The 24,043-nt window shown below is 43.4% G+C and overlaps 7 protein-coding genes across 7 annotated transcripts; 3 read left to right on the top strand and 4 right to left on the bottom strand.

The window, feature by feature from the left end:
* Positions 1-388: 388 nt before the first annotated feature.
* Positions 389-2,886, top strand: Bfra_001010 (putative abc transporter protein; the record flags this gene model as incomplete). The annotated part of the gene is made up of 6 exons (XM_037331451.1): positions 389-475; positions 552-720; positions 788-997; positions 1,063-1,258; positions 1,309-2,674; positions 2,701-2,886. 6 exons carry the CDS (start codon positions 389-391, stop codon positions 2,884-2,886), a joined length of 2,214 nt encoding a protein of 737 aa, XP_037197784.1.
* A 2,224-nt stretch (positions 2,887-5,110) lies between these two features.
* Positions 5,111-5,854, top strand: Bfra_001009 (uncharacterized protein; the record flags this gene model as incomplete). The annotated part of the gene is made up of 1 exon (XM_037331450.1): positions 5,111-5,854. One exon carries the CDS (start codon positions 5,111-5,113, stop codon positions 5,852-5,854), a length of 744 nt encoding a protein of 247 aa, XP_037197783.1.
* A 1,408-nt stretch (positions 5,855-7,262) lies between these two features.
* Bfra_001008 (putative chitin recognition protein) lies at positions 7,263-11,153 on the bottom strand (the record flags this gene model as incomplete). Its single annotated transcript, XM_037331449.1, has 3 exons — positions 7,263-10,453; positions 10,507-10,996; positions 11,046-11,153. The coding sequence occupies 3 exons, from the start codon at positions 11,151-11,153 to the stop codon at positions 7,263-7,265; spliced, it is 3,789 nt and encodes a 1,262-aa protein (XP_037197782.1).
* Positions 11,154-13,629: 2,476 nt separating this feature from the next.
* Positions 13,630-14,802, bottom strand: Bfra_001007 (uncharacterized protein; the record flags this gene model as incomplete). Its single annotated transcript, XM_037331448.1, has 2 exons — positions 13,630-14,585; positions 14,676-14,802. The coding sequence occupies 2 exons, from the start codon at positions 14,800-14,802 to the stop codon at positions 13,630-13,632; spliced, it is 1,083 nt and encodes a 360-aa protein (XP_037197781.1).
* A 535-nt stretch (positions 14,803-15,337) lies between these two features.
* On the top strand, positions 15,338-16,178 carry Bfra_001006 (putative dna-directed rna polymerase iii subunit protein; the record flags this gene model as incomplete). Its single annotated transcript, XM_037331447.1, has 2 exons — positions 15,338-15,448; positions 15,558-16,178. The coding sequence occupies 2 exons, from the start codon at positions 15,338-15,340 to the stop codon at positions 16,176-16,178; spliced, it is 732 nt and encodes a 243-aa protein (XP_037197780.1).
* Positions 16,179-17,475: 1,297 nt separating this feature from the next.
* Bfra_001005 (putative d-lactate dehydrogenase protein) lies at positions 17,476-19,746 on the bottom strand (the record flags this gene model as incomplete). The annotated part of the gene is made up of 6 exons (XM_037331446.1): positions 17,476-17,558; positions 17,665-17,761; positions 17,821-18,732; positions 18,804-19,059; positions 19,214-19,290; positions 19,387-19,746. The coding sequence occupies 6 exons, from the start codon at positions 19,744-19,746 to the stop codon at positions 17,476-17,478; spliced, it is 1,785 nt and encodes a 594-aa protein (XP_037197779.1).
* Positions 19,747-22,402: 2,656 nt separating this feature from the next.
* Positions 22,403-23,749, bottom strand: Bfra_001004 (putative 40s ribosomal protein s4 protein; the record flags this gene model as incomplete). The annotated part of the gene is made up of 3 exons (XM_037331445.1): positions 22,403-22,900; positions 23,028-23,450; positions 23,736-23,749. 3 exons carry the CDS (start codon positions 23,747-23,749, stop codon positions 22,549-22,551), a joined length of 789 nt encoding a protein of 262 aa, XP_037197778.1. The 3' UTR covers positions 22,403-22,548.
* Between the last annotated feature and the right edge of the window lie 294 nt (positions 23,750-24,043).

The raw sequence follows: 24,043 nt of genomic DNA, 5'->3' as shown, positions 1-24,043 counted from the left end.
GGATGTGACTCACTTATTACTATTAAATTTCTGAAGCTCTGATTTAATTTGGATGCACAATCTTACATGTTGTGTGTTGAAGTTACATGAGAAGTTTTCTGAACCCGAAACATGTGAGTCAGGCCGATGAGATCAACATCGGAAAGCGGCAACCGAAGCTTGAGAAGGTCTGTTGGGTCTTGGTATTTTCCATGTCAACTACTTCCATAACTTATCAGCTATTTAACAACAGCATCATCCTCGATTGAATTCAATGCCATTAAAATCAGGTTCAGTCCTTTGATAAATTTAATTGTCATTTTCGTTCCTTTCTTTCAATTCGAATTTCTTCTAATTTATTCTTTTAAAATCCGGGTTTTCATCCAAATTATTGAGGCAAGAAGGAAAAATGTTGTCTCAAGGAGAATCAGCAACCACCATCTTGTGTTCGTGTAAACAAACGAGATTCCATATTGAGAATCCAGTTTATCAGGAGGTAAATACGTCCATTTTCTTAGCGATGTTTAAAGATCATTCCAACTGAAGATAAATTCTGACCATATATATCGTAGCTCGATATTGAAGGTTTAAATATCACGGTTACATCTTCGGGTAAATCAGGTGTGAAATCAAAGGGAAAATCTAAAGCAGAAGGTCTTGAGATTCTATCCAATGCGAGTTTGAAACTCAAAGCTGGAATATGCTATGCATTGATTGGAAGAAATGGCACAGGAAAATCGAGTATGTCTCCCCTTTTTCATTTTGAGCCAAGAAAAATGAGATTTCTGATAGTTGGTGTCACATGAAGCTTTGTTGAAGGCCATTGCGGAGAAATTGATCCCTGGTATTCCTGTACAGACTAGGATATCTATCTTGCAGCAAACAGATGCAGATTCAAAAGATACCGGTGGCGAAGGGAGTAGTGAGTCTGAAGAAACGGGAGGAAGTAAGCTGTCAGTATTGGCAGAAGTTATCGACAAAGCTACTTCAAGAAGTGAAATTCAACATGAAGTTGATGGTATGTCTTGGCATCTCAATTGTTGTATTTGCATGATTTATATGGACATTGATGAAATCTCTTAGTATTGTCCAAGGCTGTGGATAGTCATGAAGATGCATTGTCACCTATACGGGCATTTCGGAAAGTACAGCATGAAAGGCTGAAGAAGGAATTATTCGAGAAAGATAAGGATGCCAGACTCAGAAGTGGAACACGTGGTATGGCAGCAAGAAAAGCATTGATTGCCTTTGAGAAGATTGTTGCGGATTCTGAGGAACGGTAAGTGGGCATGAACCAAATTGGCGCCCAACTTCTAATCTATTCTGTAGAATTAATCAAAAAGATGAAGAAATTGACGAAACCACAATCAAAGAAGAGACAGACCTAGCAGCAGAACTTCTTGCAGAGTTACAATTACAGCTAGAGCCCACCAGACTAGCCGACATCGAATCAAAAGCACGAAATATCCTCTCCGGTCTAGGATTTCCCAAAGCAAACCTGGACAAACCAGTCAATACCCTATCCGGAGGATGGAAAATGCGTACAAATCTCGCTTCGATCCTTCTCCAACCAACAGACATTTTAATCCTCGACGAGCCCACCAATTTCCTCGATCTCCTTGGAATCATCTGGCTACAAAAATATCTCGAAACTCTCAAGGAATCTACCCCCACTCCCCAAACCATTGTAATCGTCTCTCACGATCGCGATTTCATCACCGCCACATCTCAAGAACTTATCATTCTCCGCAGCCAAGCTCTGACTTATTTCCGTGGATCTTTGTCTACATACGAATCCACCATCCGCGAAAAAACTCTCTATCTAACCCGTATGCGCGACGCTCAAGAGAAGCAAAAATCGCACATCCAGCAAACCATTCAGCAAAACATCAAACAAGGAAAAGCAGCCGGCGATGAGAATAAACTCCGCCAAGCTAAATCTCGTCAAAAGAAATTAGATAATCGAATGGGCATGGAGGTGTCCGCTAAAGGAACTCGGTTCAAACTCAATCGCGACCTAGCTGGCTACCATTTGACAGCCAGAGAAGAAATCGAGATTCCACCCGAGGAAAGAGGTATCTCGATGATGATACCTCTAGCACCCGATTTACGATTTCCCGGCCCATTGCTCTCATTAGAAAACATCTCATTCCGCTACCCAACTTCCGGGTCTCCAAAAAGCACCACCACACCCGCACCATTCGTTTTAGAAAACGTAAACCTCACCATCCACATGGGCGACCGCATCGGAATCGTCGGCCTCAACGGCGCCGGAAAATCCACCCTTCTCTCTCTCCTCACCGAAACCGCTAAACCCACCAAGGGAACCCTCACCAAACATCCTCGTTTACGACTAGCATACTACTCTCAAAACTCGGTCGAAGATCTGCAAGTTCTCTCGCACAACACTCCAGAGCTAACGGCTCTCTCTCTTCTAACTTCCGATATCGCCGGTGTGCTCTCGGAGCAGGAAATCCGCGGGATCCTAAATGGTTTGGGTCTGCAGGGACGAATTGTCTCGGATGTTCCAACTGGTAAGTTATCTGGTGGTCAGCTTGTGCGGTTGGCGTTGGCGAGATTGGTGTGGAAGGAACCGCAATTGTTGGTTCTCGATGAGGTGACGACGCATTTGGATTTTTGGACGGTGAGAGCGGTGGGAGAGGTGATGAGGGGGTGGAATGGGGGGGTTGTGGTGGTTAGTCATGATCGGTGGTTGGTTAGGAAAGTAGTGGAGGGGTGGAAGGAGGGGAGGGAGAAGAGGAGGAAGATGAGGAGGATGAGGAGGATGAGGAACAGAGGAGGAGATTGGTTTATGTTGTTAAAGGTGGTGGGGTAAAGGTGTTAGAGGGAGGTGTGAGTGAGTTTGAAAGGAGTTTGGAGAAGAGAGTTGATAAGTTGATGAAGTGATTTTGTTACACTCCGTTTTTACGGTTGTGTTGGTTATAGTCATGTATTCAATCCTGCGAAAGGTGGTTGACATAAATAGTGTGGTAATTCGTTTCCTTTCGCAAATATCTCTAATTGAGCCAAAAACTTTCAACTACCATATCTTGGAGGCGGCAAGCTTTAACAACACTTTCCTGTCCCCCCGCACGCACAAATCACCACACACACCTCTATTACCCCCACCTGCTCGAACCATTAAACCAGATCTCATCAAAGGTTAGAGCTCTCTTCTCATCAACTATCAGACTACAGCCCATGGCTCAAATCCTCAGAAATATTACACAATTTAAGCATCCAATTTTCAAAAAGAAGTCCTCACATCCCACAGGTCTCCCCATCATCACAGATCACTCAAGATATCGGAGAAGCTCATCCCTCACGACTGGATTTCTTTTGCAAACGTCTTTTCTCTTGTCGTTTTTCTTTTTCGGGAGGTCACTAGGAAACCGCCTTCGAATTTTTGCACTGCCTCGATGGCTTTAGGGATTGTTTTCTCGACTTACTGATGAAGTTTTGAACTCCGCTAAAAGCGAGTTTTCTACAGAGACCAAGACTATGCATGGATGTTTTATGCTGGTGATATGGAAGAAACACTGTGGGGAGGGGTGAGGAAAGGAAGGTGTTGAGATTTGAGTTAAGAGATGGGAGATGGTGATTCCGTGGCCATTATAAAAGTAGTGGTGATGATTATGATAGGAGTATTAAGTACCTTGAATACTTGATCACTTCAGAATGGACGTGGGTTATATATCCACCCTCATCTTCATTTATTATTTGTTGACTGGTCAACTTTTGCGCTGTAACTTGAGTTGAAGAAAAGTCCATTCCAGTTCAGTGATGAGAAGGACTTGCGCGACTGCCGAAATAAATGACAGCGTTACATCTGAACTATTGCCTAGGACGATTCAAATATCTAAACGTGGGCAGCTTCAACTTCATTCACAACAAGTTGTTGGATCTCTTCAGTTCAACACACTTACATGATGGAGACACGCGCTTTTACTTTCGCTTTCGCTTTCACTTTCACTCTCTCTGTTTCAAGATCCACACATTTCTTCCGTAAAAATCATCTTTCAATACTACGCCATCATACCGTCCAATCAGACCATAAAATGGGTGGTTAGAAGGAAAAGAATAACAGAAAAGAGCTGCTCAGTTCTCATAGCTCGCAAGTCTGTTATCTGTTAATTTTGGATGGAAGGAGTTGAATGTACACCGTATGGAGAATGTACCAGGAAGCCCGGGCCCGGGACTTTATCTTACCAGATATGAGGATTGGATGTTTGAAGTTTGAGGTTTACCGTCGGATAAGATGGGGTGGGCGATTACCGTTGAATAAGGTGTTTGAGGAATGGATTGATGCCGTTGATGCCGTTGATGCCATTGAATAAGTGTTTGTCTATAAATCGATGTTAGCATATTGGAACCCCGAAGTGAATAATCAGACCGTCGAGCTATGAGAACTTTGAGTTTTTGACTTATTTTTCTTGAGGCGACAGCATCTTGGGTTTTGTTGGTGATAATACGTACGGCAGTGAGAAGATATGAGGGCAGAAGATGATAGAGACTTGGATGAAGATAAGCGGGTGTGTAGCCGCATGCTGGATTTGGTAGTTTGGGTCGGGTTTATACTTTCCTTTTTTCATGTGTAAAGGATGTACATTCAACTATCATTCGGTTACTGTCAATTATTACTGTATCGATTCTCGCAACTCTTCTGTGCACACATTGTTCTAATAGCTAATTATTGTTTATCCACTCATAGCCATTCGTCTAACCCCCTTTTTATCCGATAAATTAGCAGTACTTTCTTATTCACGTCTGGATACAAACCGTAAACATCTAAGATGATTACCAACACATACTCCTTTGTTTTCAATACGCCAAACCGTAATGCCCGTATTGTGTATCTAGCAATGTAGCACTTTTGGCTGGCTGTACATATTTTGAGTTATAACATCCCCAAGTTCCAGTCAGAGCAATAACTTTTGAACTTGTTCATCTCTAAAATCCAATCACAATAACAACCAGTCAACATTCTCCAACACTCAATTACTGAATAACAGTTTCCACTTATTATTCACACCTCGAACATACCTTACACATAAAAATACATCTCCACCTCTTGCAGAGACAAATCACCAATTTCCACAGCCCATCTCTTAACCACAGGATCTTTCACAAGATGTGCAACATCTGCCAGAAGATCGAAGCCATCCAATCAATCGACTCTATCCTTCTCAAACCTCTCAAAGTCATTCTCACCAAATTACACGAGCGCATCGAGCCCGAACTAGGAGACTCTTTCCTCCGCCGCGAAGCACGTATCCACTCTATCAAGAAGAATATCCAATGTCTTCAAATCGGTCCGTTGAAGCCTATCATCAAAATCATCATTTCTGATCTCGATTCCGAGCTCCGCAAACTCGCAGTCAGCAAGGTCGATCACCCTGCCTATCGAACTGTTGGAAAATATAATGATCTAACGACGAAGATCGGACCGGATGATAGCTCGAGTATTCGGAAATGGTTGGAGAATCGAGCTGAAGAAGCTAGAGAAACTAAAGAATTGAAGAAAATGGTGGCTCTTCAAGGAAAGTCAAAGACTCGGCGCAATTTGGGAGCTCGGAACAATGCGAGAAACCCGAATGATTCATTGACAGGACCAAATTGCATGGCGGGCCTGGGATCATCTACAGAGTCGGAGTATTTGTCAGGAACGGATGATTTGTCGGAAATCGATTACATGGAACTTGATGATCGGCTACCTGTTCCAGGAGCTGTGGAATGGTCAACTCATGTTGTGGATCAATGGTTTGAGAAGAATGGTGAGAATGCTTTGTTAAGCGAGGGGGTTGCGCAGGCTGAAGATGCACCTAGAAAGCATAGAAAGCATAGGAAACATAGGAAGCATTCAAAGCGGGAGTAGAGTACTTCTAGATTAATGCGGTGGTTTATGGATGGATGATAGAGTATAATTAATAACCAACACATATTGACCATTTTGAGAGAAATGAAAATAAGTGTCAATTAATGACGCATTGAATGGTGAGATGATCGCGTGTAGACAAAAACGTATTTCAGAGATATCATGGAAACTTCTGAGTATCACTAATTCTGCCTTGCGACTTTTACAGTATACCATCTGACAGTATGGTACTTGAACCGGGCGCTTCTCAGAACTCATACAATCTGAGACATATGTCACTTGATAAAACTATCTCTTAGTATTGCATTATTGATAAATAGACCGTATCAAAAGCACATCTCGTCTCAATTCCTATTTTCTACTTCCTCAAAACTCAAATAATACAGGATACAATAATATATCTCCAAAATTTCTCAACCTCATAATGTACACAAGACTCCCAAGATATGTCATTCAAATAAACAACTTAAGAGAAAATCCACCCATTGTCTAATTACCAACCGATTGAATTCCCCACAGCTCACAGCAGACACAAATTGTTTTCATTCCCATCCCAGCCAACTCATACCATACTTGAGTAGCTCAGAGAATATCAAAATGTTTGTTACCTAAATGATCTTCCATATGAAAAATAGCCCATCCTAATAAACTCCTCCCTCTACTTTCATCGTACCCCAATTTTCAAATTTTACATCTCAATATAGTTTGAATATGCATATTCGTTCTCACTTTGATCCTCCTACTCACTTACCCACTGTTCAACCTAGACCCTAGACCCTCCTTCCTCTTTTCCTTCATCCCATCTCAACCACCCCCGAACCTAGCACCCTTTCTTGCTCTCCTGTTCTCCATCCCCCATCTACATCATCTCAACCCCATCTTTTCCAAACTCAAATCAATCTAAAACTCTCCTTCATTTCCCTTTGAAGTAATTTAATAATCTGGAAATATACTCCAGCAACTCCAAGATTTCTCTACCCCGTCCATTCTCCACATCCATTCAACTTTCCAGATGTTATCCAGCACACAGATCAATACAATATGGTAATTTCTTCACAGACCCCCTTCCACTCATTGTAAACTCCATCAAAATGAAGCAATACTTTTCTCTTTTATTTATCACGAAGTGATATGTTATCGAGAACAAGATATCATGTACTGAAAATTCACAACATAAAAATGCAAGAAACTTGGAGTCAATGTTCAAGAAATACAGATGACAAAACAATCCATCATTTATCATAATCAACACTTCAAAAATAAAACTACATACAAAAGAATAATAGAGAAATTGAATTTTTTCATCATAACTACGTCCGCTCCCTCTCCAAGAAAATAGGCCTATCTTACATACACACGTACATACATACACACATAAACCCCCTCATCATCATAAACCATCTAAACCCTAGATAAAAAGAAGCAAACCCATCATACCCACAGCAACCCACACACCTAGTCCCTTGACCAATTTCTCCGCACCCCCCTCAAAAGTAACCGCGCTCGGACTCGCCACGGACGTCTGCGTCGTCGCACTTCCACTCTTCACACTAGTACTCTCGCCCTCTGCCTTAACCACATACGAACTTGGTTTTGGCACTCTCGTGATTGACGATGCGGTACCAGTGGCGACCAAGGTACCGTTTCCAGCACCATATGGTGGCGCCACGCTATATGGTGGTGCGATGCTGGTGGCTGGAGATGGGGATGCGATTGCGACGGGAACAACGGTGATGATTGAGGGAGCGATGATGGCGGAGATGGTGGTGGTTTGAGAATTGATAAGGGTAGAGATTAGGGTTGTGTAGAGGCTTGTTGGTGATGCGGCTTCGGGAGTAGCGGCGGGTGAGGATGCTCCGATGACTGGGACTGAGGTCACGATGCCAGCGGCGGAAGAAGCTCCCTTGGTTGGAATTGCCGACGATACACCGGCAATGGATGAAGCTCCAACTGAAGGGGCTGAGGTGAAAACGGCAGCGGTGGAGGAAACCTTGACAGTTGGTACTGAAGTTTCGATTCCGGCAGCAGAAGAAGCTCCGGAGGTAGGTACATTTATAGGAGCGCTAGAAACAGTGATTGGATACACGGAAGTGTATGATGAGATAGTCTCAGTTGTGACTTGACCGGATCTAGCTGGACAATCCGTTACACTTGGAGCACATGAAGTGATGGTATAAACAGATGTTTGGTAGACCGTTGAAGTTCCATACGAAGTAATTGCTGTGGTTGAAACGGGTACTCCAGCGGAGGAAGATGTCGAGCTAACAATGCCACTATTTCCACTGGTTTCTGTTACGGGGCAAACGGTAGTGTAAGAGGAAATTGTCTCGGTGGTTACAGAACCAATTCTTCCTGGGCAATCGGTTACGGTTGCTGCGCAAGATGTGATGGTATAAACAGAGGTCACATAAGCTGTAGAGGTGGTGTATTGAACAACTGAAGTACTTGGTGATGTAGCACTTCCTTGAGCTGAAGATGAGGATATTGGAGATGTGGTAAGTCCTTGAGCGGAAGAAGATGCTGTTTGTGATGCAGTGACTCCTGGGGCCGAAGATGACTTTGAAGATACGGAAATCCCTTCAGCAGAAGAGGTTGAGGTGGCGGTTGCGGTGACCGGGCAGACAGTGGTGTAGGAGGAGATAGTTTCAGTGGTTACAGAACCAATTCTTCCCGGGCAATCAGTAACTGTTGCGGCACAGGAGGTAATTGTATAGACTGTAGTAACATAGGCCGTCGAAGTAGTGTATTGAATGGCCGAAGTTATTGAACCAACTCCGGATGAAATAGATCCACTAGCGGAGACAGAACCAGTTTCTGATGTTACAGATCCGCTGTTGGTAGTAGATCCAGTTGGGAGCTCACTGGTACCAATTGTCGAAGATCCCACCACGGTTGAGTCGGTTGCACTAAATCCAGGTCCAGTTTCAGTGGCAGTACCTGAAGATACAGTAATTCCCTCGACTGAAGATGTGGCGGTGGAAGCTGGAATAGTTTCTGAGTGACTGTAGGTACTGTTTCCGTATGGCGCAGTAGATGAGATAACGATGGAAGAGGTAGATCCCGGGTATCCAGATGGGCCTGCAGATGATGTCTTAGTCTTGGTCTTGGTCCTAGTCTTGGATCTGCTCTTGCAAGACTTAACACCAGTTCCAAGGGATTTGGTAGGGCGTGGTTTGCTAGATTGACCGGTACCAACGACGGAAGACTTGGTAGGGTATGGCTTGGTGGATGCTCCAGTACCAACTACAGAAGACTTGGTATGATATGGCTTGCTTGAAACCCCAGTGCCGGCAACAGAAGACTTAGTTGGGTATGGCTTGGTAGATACTCCAGTACCTGTGACAACAGACTTGGTGGAATATGGTTTGGACGAGTGGGCAACTCCACTGGTAGTAGAATTAAAGGAGTATACTGAAGTGTAACCAGAAGATGCTTTAGACGATGGCTTAGCGGAGTGAGACTTCGAGGTGTAGCCTGTTGCGATGCTTGTAGATTTGGAAGAATGTCCGGTGAAAGTGTAGCTAGCAGTGGGCTTTGAAGAATGAACTGGCAATGTGCCACTTCCAGCTGGCTTCGAGGAATGAACTTGCGAATGGGTCAAAGAAGATGTCGCATTGTGAGAGTATCCTGGAATGGTGTAGCCAGATGATGCTTGAGTTGGCAAAACTTCAGAGGAAGTCGAAGATTCTGCAGCGGAAGTTTCCAATGATGAAGAGGATATGGCGGTCGAGGTCTCCGAAGCTGATGTAGAAGTAAGCGATGGAGTAGTTGAAGTCTCTGACAAACTCGAAGATGTAGCAGTTGAAGTCTCTGACAAACTCGAAGATGTAGCAGTTGAAGTCTCTGACAAACTCGAAGATGTAGCAGTAGAAGATTCCGAGGAAATCAAAGTTGGTGTGGCAGAAGATTCCGAAACCGAGGTCGAAGTAGTTGAGATCGAGACCACAGTGCTACTAGCAGCAGCAGATGATTCAGTCGATGTTGGGACACTGGAAGTAATGGAAACTTCTGAAGTGGAGCTAGAACTACTAATAGTAGTACTGTGAACAATCGAGGATGTCGAAGTGGGAGGAGGTGGTGCGTAGGAATCCAAGCAAGACTTAATAAATCCGTGGTAAGAATCTCCCTTAAGTTCTGCATCTGTATTTTCTTGAGAATATGTAGCTTCCCAAATCATGACACCTCCAAATTGAGGTTTGTCGTGATAAGATTCAATCAAACTTTGAGCCTCGAGTGGAGAAATGTAGTCAGATGCGGTTCCTGCCAAGGTAGAACCGAGAAGACCAAGATAGATTGAGGCACCAGCACTCGCACCACTGTTAATGGTTGACACCCATTTATCATAGGTAAATCCTACAGAGTCGTCTTGTCCAGTTAAAGCATAGTTGTCGGCCCATTGACGAGCGGTGCATTGAGATGGGGCATTGTTATAAAATTGAATCCATAAAAGATCAAATTGGGCACCAGCAATCATGGTTCCCATATTTGGCTCTGGCAATGGACATTGTGGAGCTCCTGAAATGAAGTATTTCTTCGATGGGTTCTCGGCAAAATGTTCTCGGAGTCTGTTGATCATTGCAATGTAACCTTCGGAGTAGTCTGATAAGTGTCAGTCGTGCTATCATACGAGTTATTTTGACGGTCTATCTTACCAGTAGAACCAAATTCGATATCGAAATCAAATCCATCAATATCAATATGAACACTAGGGTCAGTTCCATAGTAACCACCATCCATTGGTCTAATTCCACCAGCATCCAACCAAGATTGCTTGAAAGGTCCATAACTTCCCCATAAGAAATCGGCGAAGTATTCTCCATCAGCTGCACCGGTGAGTTGATAAGTGTTGGAGGCTCCTCCAAGAGAAAGTAATATCTTCTTTCCCAATGATTGACAGTAAGGAATTCCCTCTTGAATGCCTGGACATTGAACGTAAAGCTGATCTTTCGAAGTGTCTACATCCCCCAATGGATAACCTGGACCTGGTGTGAAGATTGGTTGACCATAACAAGCATTACCAAAGTTCTCGGCTGGATAGCCATCACCTTGTGCTGGGAAAACATTCATAAAAGCCAATGGAATAATGTCTACTGTAGATTGCTCGCAGTAATACGAAAGATTGGTTTGAGATGGCCCGGAACCCTATCGTCATAATCAGCAATAGTACTTTGAATCTAGTTGTAAGCCATACCCAATACAAAGCCAAATTTGCAGGTGACGATGCATCATAGAGAGCGGCAGCAGGAGCAATGAATGCAAAAGTAGCCGCAGCCACGGCAAAAAGCCTCGATGGAGACATTATTAGAAGGATATTAAGTATATACGCAAAAATGAAAGTTTCAAGAGGCCGAAGCCAAGTAAAGAATGTGATTGAACTGGTTTGGTTGTCAAAGACAGGACGCAAACAAATGTCTGCACGGTACGAAGGTCACCGGTTGATGAGAAGCTTGATGTCTAGAATTCAAGAAGGAGGGAGAGAAGAGAGGAAGAAAAGGGAAAAGGAATTGTATAGAACAGGGATATGTAACATTTCTCCCGATCCCGTCATTTTCGAGACCAAAATCGAACGGTTCATCACGAACCAGGGGTTACACAACGACTTCTGGCTAAATGATGCTCAGATATTGCCGAATCGCATGTGAGGTATCCAATGATAGCCATGATACAACTCGCTAAATATGCAAAGAACGAAAGGGAAGACCGTCCAAGGCACTCTTGGCAGGTAATTTCCCGAAAGGTAAATAAATCAAGGTAGCGCGGAGACTTTGGGGTTCGAACAGCCAATGAGGAGGATGAATTGAGTTCATTTGTAGGAATAAGCCCGTCCTAGGGTGATCATGCAGGAACGGAGTAGCTTTTTCGGCTGATTTACCCGAGGGGCAATTGTGCTTAAAGCGTTAATTCGACCGGTCCCTCAATCCACTTTGCGCGCAATGGTTGCTTCATAAGGATAAACAATTGGTTGTGGGAGTGGGGATTGAACACTGTGATAATTTCCCCAATATTGACAAAAAGTAAGATCGGTATAACGTTCTCCCATAAAATTGGTCCGAATCATCGGGTCCTATTCAAATGTGTCATGTATACTACTAACAATGTAGTCTAGAGTCCTGTCCTTCCCTCTTCACTTCAAAACGTCAAAATGATTCGACTTTTGCTTCAAGATCTTATTAGTTCAAGGGGTACATAATAGATGTGTACTTTATCTAGACGCTCATTCGATTTCATCCAAAAAAACCCTTCTTTAGATCCCGAAATCCCGTCTCTTGAGTCTTGATAGATGACTAGTCAGGAACAGAATCCAAAACTAAGCGATCCGACCGCTATCACCGACTCGTGGGCCGTGTCTATTCATCCTTACGATAGGTCCACTAATCATGAAAAAGCTTGTCTTTTCTAAAAAGGATCCACTAACACAATCAAAATCCAATGTTGGCTCATGGTTGGGTAATCTTAAGAAACTAAAAGATGTCAGCAAATAACCGAATGAAGAGATTACTTCCCATTAGCATCAATTGATGTAACACCCAGCCTGAACTAGGAGCAACCGTTGCCTAAAAAATAGATGGGGTGAAGGATTCTTGAGAGGGTAAAATTTCTACACGGCTAGACAAAGTCCAATAACTGTACTGCGCCGCTGAGGGCCCCCTTGACAGGTAAGCACTTATAATAATACCTGCACAATATTCGATCATGCCGAGGTGTGATGATTTAATATCAATATCCTGGAGAAGAGATAAATAAGAGGCCATCACCCTAAATGCGAAAGCACTATACGTACTCAGATTTACACAGTATCTTAACGTTGACTGTGTTGATCCCCCAACATTTCACGCTGTCGAATCAAGCTTAAAATTGATCAACAGGATCGTCCATTCAACATCTATCATCCCTATCAAACTTTATCAAAGCATTGATACTCTTGGGAGTTCACCAAACCCACATGGCCACCACACCCACTTCTCTTTTTTTCCCTCTTGCCGTCCGAGCCATCCCAGATTACGTGAATGATGCCTGTTGATCATCTTGAACCCAAACCCATTGGATAAAAATACTTGCACAACTTTAATGGAAGAACCGGTGCAATTCTTGAGAGTATTCGAAATTGCTTCGTATTGATTGATTTGGGCCAAGAAAGAGTGCATATACTTCTAGACTTGGATACAATGATAGGGTTGTAGTGCAGTTTCTTTTTTCATATTGGACAACTTTGTAGGGTAACTTAACAACACTAACAAGTCTTAAAAATTGATAGCAAATCGAATAAATAATCATGTGTGGAAGTTGTGCTGCTATCTCATTGACTAATACATTAAGGCTGAATTCGGATGTAACAACAGTTATATATTGAATGTATTGACATGATCATGTACGAACATAGTATGTAGAAAGGTAGTAATATTGAAGGCAATGCAACATGTTCATTTTCTTTTTTCAACTTTCAGCTAATGCTTGGAATATTGATATCAACAGTATTAACCGCACGCCAACGTTGTGATTAGATGCAGTACCAAGAAGCCAAAATTATATGCAACCTCTAGTTGTGCTGTTACCAAAAAAAAAAATGGTCATTTCTTCGAATATTCCATTACCAATTTGACCATTATTATATCATGTCACTAGTCAATGATTCTCTAGCGATGCCCCCTTAACCACAGGTTACACACGAGAGAAACGGGAGATGTGCTATTAAGGCTTTCAAGACAACAATCCGAGCTGTAAACTCTATAAGCTGTTGACATCAAAGGGTATGGTTTGATTAACTAACACCACATTTAAGATAGTAGCTTTAAAGAATTTATCAATTCTTTCGTCTGTGAGGTTGATTCTGGCGATAGAGTCACACCCTCAATCGATTGACGTAACTCCACGTCTGACTCCATAGCTTTCCTTATCATTTCAGCAATATAAGTCTGTCTCGGGCCGAAGAACCATTCCACAGTACTCAGTGACTCCAGTAATTCCAAAAAGAAAATAGTTAGCGTCATGTGCATAAGCAGGTCTTCTTTATCCACCATTTCCATTGCCGCGAAGTAAAGTAGCCCGAGTTTCCCATCGTCCTGTGGCGATATGTACTCCTTGTCGACTTGGCTCAACGTTGGGCGGGTGAGGTAATCAAAACCCACAGTTACCAAATGAGGAAGAATTCTCAACAAACGAGCTTGAGCAAGTGTCTTTTGTTTCTCATCCAATTGGCCATCACCTTTTCCAATAGTCTTCAAGCTGCAGAGCGAGAAAAGTATTCCGTATATTTCGACGTCTTGAAATATTCTTCGCCAAAGTGCTCCTTGTCCAGGCGGTCGCTGAGCAGCAATGTCCATATTTCCTACTCCATTTGTAATATGAGTCAATTCTCGAACAGAGTCGACATCCAAAAGTTCTCCTAGCACTTGCGTAGCTTTCTCTCCAACTCCGACATGAGGGCTGCTAAGCCATGTTCGGATATAATTCTCGACCACTCCTCTCATACCCGATAGATTTGCTACATCTGCGGAACTTTTGGTGGCCTTCTGAATGATTGTTAAGGCAAGTATATTGGCAGCAGGTATGGGAGATCGAAGTGCGAGAATCAAAGCGTCTTCGGAAGCCAACTGGAGAGCTTGGGGAAATGTGATTGGCTGTAATAACTTTACGGATAGACTGGCGAGTACTGTGGGGTCTTGTTGTGTGGTAAGGAGGATCTGAGTAATGGTAGGAAGTAGCTTCGGGATCAGAGGGGAGATGTTGTATTCTAAAAGGAGATTAGAAGCTGTGAAGATTGTGAAACACGACAGCTTGCTTTAGAGCTCTTCTTGCATGCAGGGAGAAAACCAGCACATACCTGTAAGTTGCAGCTCTACAGCATCAAAGAGTTTTGTATCGACTGGGGTGTCTGGAGATTTTACCAAATCCTGGAGATGAGCTTCAAGCTCCTCCAATTTGAATATGGGGGTATCGTCTATATCCATCTTGGACAATGTGTTTCTGAGCCGTTGTATTATTCAATGATTGTATATTGCACAGTGATGTAAGAACTTGAGACAGATCTCGCCAGGATTTTGATATCTGTTGATTATTCGAAATTAGAAGATTAACGTAGAAAAGTAAAGAGTGTTATCGATGATTATCAGTGGTGTAGCGTTCAAGTGTATTTAGGTAAATACAGCTTACACCCCGCCATTTTAGTTAGTTTCACCGCTTTTTAAGAATGGCAGAAAATCTTGGGGAATAATATCTAGCTAAGATCAAATTCCCATCGTCCCCCAATTTTTAATTTTTTACAAAAAGTGACGCGCCAAAGTTATTCAAGCAACTATCAATCTTCGAGTTCTGATTTGGTTCGCATATATCTTGAATGTCACTTATCGCAAACATCACAAGCCAATTGAAGCACAGTATATCACCACAAAACCAGGTGCTACTCGAAACACATCCTGCCCTGTTGCGAAACACCGAAAATCGACCATCGTCAATCGTTACAAGCATCTAAGAATCTGGCATAGGATGGCATTTCGTGGAGGTAGAGGAGGTGCCAGAGGCGGCGGTATAAAAGGCGCAACATGGGAGCATGATGCTACCTTGAAATTAGACTTCACACCCAGTGAAGACTATCCAGTACGTTCCGTCACACCTTCTGCAACTCCTTGGAGCCTTACTCTATATCTTTTCTATCCTCGAATTTCAACACACTCATACAAAAAACATCTGCTGACATATATCTCAGCGGCATCCCAATCTCAAACGACCATCCCCTCTCACCCCCCAAGAACGCACACAAGTAAAATACTACCGCACGCTCCGCGACAAAATCCACCGCGGACCCCTCTACACGCACTCCACCAAACGCGACACCGATGCGCCTGTGCGAACCTTTGGAGAAAAGCAATTCAACGAACAATACGGCCGACAAACCAAAGCGGATTTTGATCCTTTCCTCGGCGTCGAAACATACAGTATGAAGTATCAGCGAAAAAAGCGGGCGATACCTCTAGTGAGCGGGATGAATTTTAACAAGGAATTCTATCCGCAGGAGTTATGGTCCGTGTTGAGTGGAGAGGAGGAAGCGAAGACTGCGAAGGATAATGCTGCGTTGGCGGCGATGGGAGAGGAAGATCCTTCGGAGAAGACTCGAGCGCTGCTGGCGAAGATTCAACAGGCGACGGGGGTAGAGGGGGCAGAGGGAGAAGAGGAATTGGGAGAGGAAGAAATTGAGGAGGAGCAGGATAATGATTATGAGGATGATGAGGAGGATATGGGTGGAGATTATGATGCGGAGCAGTACTTTGAGAATGGTGAGGATGATGATGATGATGGAGGGGATGGAGGTGGTGGAGATGATTATTAATTTTAGGGAAGATATTCGTGCATTACATTTCAATTTGAGGCGAGGAGTTTGGGGGAACTGGTACTTTTATGGAAAATGGTTTTGCAGAGGGGTCATGGAAATCACATCTGCTATATTGCATAGGTGTAACGATCTTCGGATGAAGGAAGAAGCATTAAAGAAAGATTCAGGAAAGATACAACAGCTGGACTTCTATTGAAAGAACACACTCCGCTGGAGAAAAACGTGCACCTCTTATTCCTACCGCTATTCTGGTAAACCAAAAAGAAAAGAGGAAAGCGAGAAAGAAGACAGACGGGCTTATACCAACAGCAAGAGAGAAGTTCAACTACTTCTCCTGTCTACTTGAGATATCATGGATACACACGAAATCAACTCCAACATCCAACTAACCACAACCACAACCACAAACCAAACCCCATTCCTCCTTACAAAACTTCCCTCATCCCCCCACTCCCCTCCTTTCTCACACTGTTCTTTTCCCATACTGTTCTTTTGTCACACAAGATAACTGACATCTTTCCACACGAATCGTCATTTAAATAAATCATCCGTTCATTTCATTTCATTCTCCTCCTCTCCTCTCCTATCCTATTTATTATATACCAACCTCCCCTCCCCTGAATTCCGCAATGCAATTCAAAAATTCAAAAATTCAAAATAACCAAATAAATGCACTACCCCTCTCCCTTTCCTTGCGGTTCCTCCTCCGAAGCGGACTGCATCCATCCATCCATCCATCCCATTCCATTCCATTCCATTCTATTCTATTCCCGAGCAAATCAATATGAAGGGGATATCCTATTCGTTTGAAATGCTTAGATGCAATGCGGCGCGATACAATTTAATTCAATTCAATGCAACAGAACGGAACGGAACGAAACAATGTCTCAATATCACAACACAAATCCAAATCCTCAATCTCCAACCAAAGTCAAAATTCACACAAGCGCAAACACAAACACGTACACGAACACAAACACAAATGCAACAAATAAACAAACAGACGTTCCCCTCCCCTCCTACTCAATGCTCATTCATACCCATCCATGCCAATACCAATACCTATGCAATTTTTATTCCGCTCCTATTCATTTCCATTCCTTTCCGCAAAAACGACTTCGTGAAGATTTTTACCTCCAAGATGCAAGTACCAACCCGAGGTGGTTCTGATGATATGATGTGCTATGCTATGCCATGCTATGCGATGCGATGTGATGCGATGCGATGCGATGTGATGTGAATATATACCATACCAACCCATAGAAGGAAGGAAGGAAGGAAGGAAGGAAAGTACCTAGTAAGCGAAAACGAAGCGAAGCGAGGTGGGTTTACTTGGGATATCCATGATTTTACCTGGATTCATGATCCAGTGTGGATCTGGGGATTGGGGTTAGTTGGGGTTGTGAGTTTGAGGGTATATAATGTGCTTTATGGTAGATTTGGAGAAGAATTGAGGTGAGGTGAAGGGTAAAAGATTACTCACCTAATGCCGATTTGATAGATTTCATGACTCCCAAAGTATCATGCCCTAGTTCCAAGAGGAGAGATTCTTTCTTTCCGATTCCTATTCCATGTTCACCCTATACGTCTGTTAGTTTTTGATCCAAGCGTCATTCAAAAGGAAGAAAGTCAAGTGTACCGTAACCGTCCCCTCCATCTCCAAAGCTCTAACCACCATATTCTTCACACACCTCTCCACCTTCTCCATCTCCCCCGGCACCGTCCGATCATACATGATACTCTCGTGAAAATTTCCATCTCCCACATGTCCCAAGATACTCGCAAAGAGTCCCAAGTCATCCATTTCCTTCTTGCTCAACTCGATGATATCCGCCAATCGCGAGAATGGCACCGCCACATCCGTACTCCAGACTTCACTTCCATTTTTTCTCAATGCTAGCATACTCCACAACGATTCCTTCCTCGCCGACCACAAGAGCTTTTGCTCTCGCGCGTCTTTGGCGAATTCAAAGGAGCTGCCGCGATGGGATTTGGCGATGGAGGAAACCATTGCTATGTTTTCCTTAACTGATGCTTTGGTGCCGGAGAATTTGAAGAAGAGCGTTGGGAGTTCTTTCCATTGACGAGGAGCGGTGGATTTGGATAGATTGACGACTTTCATTTGCACTTCATCCATGATTTCCATAGCTGCGACTTGGATGCCCGCGCGCATGACACCAGCTGCTGCCGCTGCCGCATCACGAATCGTAGGGAAAGTGACTACAGCGACTGAATATTCTGGTGGTACGACAGCGAGCTTGAGTGTGATCTCAGTTACAAGACCGAGGGTTCCTTCGGAGCCTACGAAGAGACTGTTAAGATTGTAACCTGCAGAAGATTTACGAGGTCGTCGCTTGGTTTTGATGATTGTTCCATCGGAGAGCACGACGGTTAGATTGATGACCCAATCTTTCATGGAACCGTAACGAACGCAGTTGGTACCGGAACAGTTTGTTCCTACCATACCTCCAATCTTGGCACTTGGACCTGGATCCACGGGGAAGAAGAGTCCGGATTGACGTTTCGCAAGTTCATCATTGAGATCCATCCACTAGAAGAAGATTAGAATTTACACAGGCTGAAAGAGGTAGACGGAAATTAAGACTGATTCAGGACTCTTACGGAAACGGATGGTTGAACAACAATATCCATATCCTCTTGATGAAATGTGATAATTTGATCCATGAAAGCAAAATCCACGCTAACACCTCCATAAGGACATGATACATTCCCTTCCAAACTCGATCCTCCTGAATAAGGAACAATTGGTACCCGATATTTGTGACATATCGACGCAATTTTCGAGACCTCCTGAGTAGATTTTGGGTAGGCCACTGCTACTGGTAAACCATCGACATTGGTAGATGACCATTCTGAGCTGTGGGTTTAGATTAGTTGAGTATTTTGTGAATTTGGCATAGGTCTTTGAGAAGCTGTGTGACTAGCCAAGACATTTCCGCTTCTCGTGTGAGACGAGCGACAATTCGAAATCATGAAGATTACTTATGCTGATGAAAACACAATAAACTTACTATCCATGAGCCAACAAATCTTCCGGGTCCGTAGAGATAGTATCCTCATTCGTAGCTTCTTGAATTTCCTTCAAGGCCTATATATTCACAATCTGATCAGCTTTTATTTCTCCCTCGCATTTCCATCTTTCATTTCCACTCCACGATATCAATTCCACAACCAACAAACTCACCATTTCCATCTCCTTCAGATTTGCATATCGAGGTACCGTGAACTTTCCTGGATCCGCATAATCCCTACCCTCACCCCTCCTACTCTTCTCCCGTCCCATGGCAAGCGTGTAAGCTAAGCCGGCGGTGGCCGCGGCCAACAAAAGAGCATTTTGTGTTGACCATCCATTTTTGTCTTTGGAATTGGGTTGCGGTCTCGAGGTTGATACTTGTGAAGTTGTACGTGGATTTAATTTCGCATTGCTACTTTGAAATCTCCATTGTCTTATTTGAGATATTCCAGATACTCTCGCTGTAGAAATGCGAAAATATGGTGTGCATTTCCCCGTGATAATGGTCGGTTGATGTCTCACCGAGAACATGGCTACGGCTTAAGAGAAACGAAATGGGAATTGATGGATGGATGGACGTATGGATGTGACATACACACCAACGAGACGACCTTGATGCGAACCAGGATAAGAATGAAGATTTCGGTGATCACCTTTTCCCTTGTAAATATATATGTACTCTAGAAATGTATGTGTGTGTGTGTATATATATATATATATATTCCAGATGGATTATGGTGAAGATTTCAGTTGAGAGAGAAGGTAAATGACTCCGAGTAGATTCAAAAGATCATGAGGTGGATAAGATTTAGTTATCAAATGATCAAGGTAAGAGAAAGAAATCCAAAATCATTACTAACTATTGATCTGACGTCTGACTTGATAACTTTATATATAAATCAGAGAATCCGGATCTCTTCAGACTTACCTCCCTCCCTCCCTCCCTACCTCCCTACCCAGGTACTCACCTAGACACTTACTTACTTCTTCTCCTTCTTCGTACAGAAGTGGGCCGTGTTCATTTCCTTTTCTCATCTGCAATTGACCCAGATGAGGAGGTAAAGTAGAGTTTACAAGTACCAGGTCGTCATCACAGAAGTACTTGCTAGTGTTTGTTTGTGGATCATGAGTTATACCAATTCTCGTGGTGGTATGATGTGATGTGGAGGTCTAGATTGTGGATGAAGTTCTCTATTTATCTCCAACTGATATCTCGTTCGACTGGCTGTCTCTCAACTACCAGATGCTCTGTATTCCTCAATTCACAATTATCTTCCTCATTCTGAGTGAAATTCCCATTCCCATTCCCATTCCCATTCCCATTCCCATCCCCATTCTACATCGGGCTCTTCATTCCTCGACTCGGATTACTTAGCTAGGTAGTTGTATACGGGACACTCAGCGCACGCAGATCAAACACGATCCCCATCATTCTCCACTCAACCTCATCTCGTAGACTCGTGCCCACCCATCCCAATACCCAAGTAGCTATACATACGTAGATACATACCTACCGAGGACTCAACACACCGATATGCATTCCCTCTCTGCCCTCTACTTTCTATCTCTGTGTCTGTCTCTCCTTCCACTCCTACACATTCACATTACACAAGAAAACACGATCCATTGAATACGATCGAACCACCAGTTACTTCCCAGCACCCCTACCCCTCCCATCACCCATCACCCATCAATCATTACACAAAAATTCTCACCACCAGCTGACCACTCTCACCAGCCTCACCCCTCTCGGTACTCCCCAATCCTCACACAAATCCCCATCCCCATCCAAAAACTTCCCCCAAGCCAATATAAATCAATGTGAATATATAAACAGAATCCACATCCACCCAATCCCATCCCATCTCATCCCACCCCCACACTAAAACCTCACCAACAACAATCCAACTAATACTCATCATCACCATCATCATCATCATCACCAATCCACTCTCCATCTATCCACTCTCCATCCAAGACTCCCAACCCAATACTGAGATATCTACCTGGTATCTATAAACCCTCTCTCTCTCATCTCCATTTCGGAATGCCATTATCCACCTGTCGTCTTACCCCACGTTTACCTTCAATGCCCTTGAATGTTATATTGACAGCTCAGATGCCTGTCTGCTTGTCTGTTTGTCTTGCGTGGGTTGTGTACTGCTACACCTATGATCGATATACCTATTGCCTATGTACCTACCTACCTACCTACGCATGTATGTATGTATGTATATGTGTATGTGTATGTATGACATTAAATACACCGACCGGTATCTATACATGATACATATGTAGGTACCTAGGTACCTAGTACTCTTGACCGATGTGAACATGTCATGTCATGCAATGTGTTGCTTTTGATCCATGTAATTCTATCCTCGAGATTCTTCTATCCTCGAGATTCTAAGGGTCCCAACACAACAATATCCCTACATTCCCTTCCTTTCCCTTTCCTTCTCAATTCCTTTCTCCACACACATACTCCAGCCTGCAGACTCCAAAGTATTTCGATACAATACGATCCTCACCCCAAGAGTACACATCTCACTCCTTCCATTCCCAAGTCCCAACATCGTCACCATCAGCACCAAGTCCCCAATTACAAAGTATCTTACACACCCCCTTGTCATACCATACCATACAAACCACACCATGCCTTACCAGATACATACCCAATTACCCAAATACCTACTCAATACATCCAACAATCCCTCTTACCTAACAGAAATCACACATCACATCACATCATATCACACCGGCTCTTTACTTCCTTGACTGCTCTAAATCGCTAAACCCCCAACCCGAATTCTCGGTCCTTCCGAACGTCTGCATCGTTGCATGTGATAATAATATAAACACAGATGGAATACGAAGCACACCGGTGTGATTGGGTTGAAGGGGGAAAAAAATGCTGAATGATACTGTACTACACACTCATGCAAGAGATGTGATGAGTACAGTATCCAAGAGTACAGAGGTTTCACCAAATACGATAGTCCCTAACAATTTGTTGATGTGCAAAGATATTAAATGGAGGTTTCAATTTAGATATTTTCATGTGAGCAAGATTAGGTTTTCGATATTAATTGGATTTAGAATCTTCACGGCTTAGGTACATATTTACATTCCACTCGTCACTTCACAATCAAAATTCAAAAACCATCCGTTTGAAGTTGGATTTGGAGGGTTATATCATTGTGGTAAAAATTCGACTCATACTAAAATGTGTCGTCATATTTCTCATAAACTTTTGCTTATTGCAAAAGGAGATTTTTAATATCCCATTCCATGACTCCCCCTGGCCCAAATACAAAGCAAAACGTACTACATTTATTGACCAGCGATGGCATGAGCACGTCTGCGGTCTCTCTCCTCAGCAATGGTGAGCTTAACACCCTTACCCTTTGGAAGGGAGATCCATGGCTTCTCAGCTCCGATGACGAAAACGTTGCTCTCACGGGTAGCGAAAGAGTTGTCTATGGCATCCTTGATGTGGACAATGTTGAAACCTCCATCGTGACGTTCACGGTGAGTGATGACACCAACACGTCCCATGTTGCGACCACCAGTAGCCATGGCGATAACACCAGTGTCGAACTTGATGAAGTCGGTGATCTTTCCGGTAGCAAGGTCAATCTTGACGGTGTCGTTGACCTTGATGGATGGATCTGGGTAACGGATACTAAAAAAATTTATTAGCATCTCTGGGGGGAATAAAAAAATTCAAACCGTTGATCTAGCAGAATTTGTGTCGGAGGGGATCGACCAAAGCTTGGACCAACGGCTGAATGATGTCTGACAGAACTTACGTTCTAGCATCGTGCGTGACCAAGAATGGGATTCCGCCCTTGCCCAATTGCACTCTCTTGACTTTTCCGAGCTTGTATTCGGCCTCCTCAGCTTGGATACGGTGAACGGTGAAACGTCCCTTGGTGTCGTAAACCAAACGGAAGTTCTCGCTGGTCTTCTCAATACCGATGACATCCATGAAACCGGCTGGGTAGGTGGCGTCGGTGCGAACCTTGCCATCGACCTTGATCAAACGTTGCATAACGATTGCCTTGGTCTCACGGGAGTTGAGAGCATACTTGAGACGGTTACGGATGAAGACGATAAGGGGCATGCAGTCTCTAAGCTTGTGTGGACCGGCGGAAGGACGGGGAGCATAGGCACCGGACAATTTGTCCAAGAGCCAGTGGTTTGGCGCGCTCAAGCGCTTTTGGTGCTTCTTTCTATGTGCGACAAAAAATATTAGTAAATGATGTTTGAGATGTGTTGAACAGTATCTTGTTGCGAAAAGTGGACATGAGGTGATTGAACAAAGCGATCGTAGAGGATTTCATCGTTGGCAATTGCAGCTTTCGAATGATCGACGAGTCCTAATGTCCAAAAAAATCCCCATCTCTCCCAATGTCATTGCCAATACCAATCGTCTGAACATTCAAATCGATTGAGAAAGTCGACAAAGTCTTTTCGTAATTCGATAAAATAATAACAGAAGAAAAGGCTATGCTTACGGTCCTCTACCCATGGTTGCGTCTCTGTGTGTATGGAGAAACGAGTATTGGGGTGGTTGTTGTCGTCGAAGTTGTCGAAAAGAAAAAGTTCGAAAATCAAAATTGAAGACTTTCTCAAAAGTTCCTTCCAAATTTGTGCGCTATCTTAAGCGAGGCTGTGGATTAATTGCCTGAAATACAAGGCTTGACATCGACCATACATCCATTTATCCTCATCACGGGCTCACGCATTCCTTCTACCCCACCATTCAATGGGTACCTATCTTGTCGCAATCATTCACGATTCTTTTACGTGTAGAACTCCTCTT

This window comes from Botrytis fragariae (genome assembly GCF_013461495.1).
Source record: "Botrytis fragariae strain BVB16 chromosome Unknown tig00000001, whole genome shotgun sequence".
Classification (NCBI taxonomy): Eukaryota; Fungi; Ascomycota; class Leotiomycetes; order Helotiales; family Sclerotiniaceae; genus Botrytis; species Botrytis fragariae.
The sequence above is the reverse complement of the archived record's forward strand: the minus strand, read 5'-3'. Positions and strand labels throughout refer to the sequence as shown.